The 1,635-nt window shown below is 41.0% G+C and overlaps 1 protein-coding gene across 1 annotated transcript in view; it reads left to right on the top strand.

Moving 5' to 3' along the window:
- The first annotated feature begins 1,190 nt into the window (after window positions 1-1,190).
- The window catches only part of LOC108576270 (voltage-dependent calcium channel gamma-5 subunit), a 17,595-nt gene continuing 17,150 nt past the window's right edge, over window positions 1,191-1,635 (top strand). Inside the window, exon 1 of the mRNA XM_017939229.1 lies at window positions 1,191-1,527. Within this exon, the coding sequence (XP_017794718.1) occupies window positions 1,191-1,527 (337 nt within the window). The remainder of the gene's footprint in view (window positions 1,528-1,635) is intronic.

Genomic DNA, 1,635 nt, shown 5'->3' with positions numbered 1-1,635 from the left:
TGCAAACTACCAACTTCTAAGTTTGCACGAAGGCCGAAGGGCGTGCGACCCTCCACAGAACTGTCTCGAGGACTTCCTTAAACCTATCTAAGATACGTCGGCCAAAGTGTTTCTAATAAATGGAGAACACCGTTTGCCCGGAGCGTGTAATGCAATACTTCAAATTCAACATCTGACTATTCATCACTACACGTGTTCAGGGTTGAAACTATCGCGTCAAAAGTGGATGCGAGAGGTGAATGAAAAATTACTAGACCCGAACATTCATTGCCCTCGCTTCGACGTTGAAGTGTTCATTCTGAAGCCTCGAGGAGAGACAGTATGAAAACGTTGTCAGCCCTTTTTTCTCGATCTGACGATAAATTACAGGTGAAATGTTCGTATGACAGGGATCTATTGAAATAGAGTGACTCGCTTCGCTCGAAAGCGGTTCATTTAAAACACCTGACATTTTTTTTTTTTCAAATCTTTTATCAAGCATTCAGCGCCGTTAAGCCTAAAAGCTTACCATTTTACCAACATCTACCGCTCAACAGCCAACTTTCGCAAAACTGCACGGATCAGGATTTTTACGTACCTTTTTTCGAATAAAGAGGAAGAGGAAAAAAAAGCAAGTTTCGACCATACATTCCCACGAGAGGAAGAGACTCCCCTCGGTAGAAATAAGTTGTTGCAGTTACTTCCACTGCGTTATCGATGAAAAGTGTTAACGGGTAAATCTTGCGCCAACCTCTTTCCAATATCGCTGTCGCTTCGAACTTCTATCCGTAACTTCGAAGATAATGATCTAAGGAGGAACCTTGAAATAAAGGAAAGAAAAATAATTTTTCTTTCCGTCAAAGCCAGATGAACTTTCTTACGGTCTAGATTTATGGAATCCACGATTGCCATCGACCGCGAGGAAAGAAACTTTACTGTGAATTTTAAATAAATCCAACAGTTCAAGAACGATAATGTGATTCAATTGTTTATACATATTTACTAATTGTGATAATGTATCGAAAATAAAACCAAAGAAATATCACTGAAACTGTAATAAATAAAGCCTAGTTCATGCATCGTTAATTGTGACCATTGGTCCAAGGAAAAACGTACAAATCGGATATTGAAGTTTGATAAAAATTAAAGGGAAAAAAAATTGAAACGAGAAGTATAAAGAAACTTCTAATTACCTGTGCTGGGATGCCCCCATGACAAAAGGGAGGCACGTGGTGATGTCTTGTTGTTGTTGGTGCTGCGACAACCTCGGCGGTGCCGGTTCTTCAAGTGCTGGTGCTGGGGGTGTTGTTACGGGTGCATCTGGTGGAAGTGTTGTCGTTGGTAGTAACGCCAATAACGGTGGTGGTGGTCTTGGTATTGCTTCCGGTCTTTCTGCAATGCTATCACTGGTAGTCGTCACCGTTGCCATCAGTACAGGAGAGTGGCTTCTGACGGAAGAGAAACTACCGAAAACTTCGTCGAATGTTTCTGTGGAACCTGACAGCAAAGTGACGTATAGCGGTCTGTGGAGAGTCTGCGTTGCCATAAGTAAGTATAATTAACATTTAACGCATAATTTTTCTTTAACGTGTTCCATTGAACCGTTTTGGTAAATCCATTCATTGGTTTACGAAAAGTGAATAAATCTGAACTGTA

This window comes from Habropoda laboriosa, unplaced genomic scaffold (assembly GCF_001263275.1).
Source record: "Habropoda laboriosa isolate 0110345459 unplaced genomic scaffold, ASM126327v1 scaffold212, whole genome shotgun sequence".
NCBI lineage: Eukaryota > Metazoa > Arthropoda > Insecta > Hymenoptera > Apidae > Habropoda > Habropoda laboriosa.
Note: the sequence above shows the minus strand (reverse complement) of the source record. Positions and strands in the feature narration are given on the sequence as shown.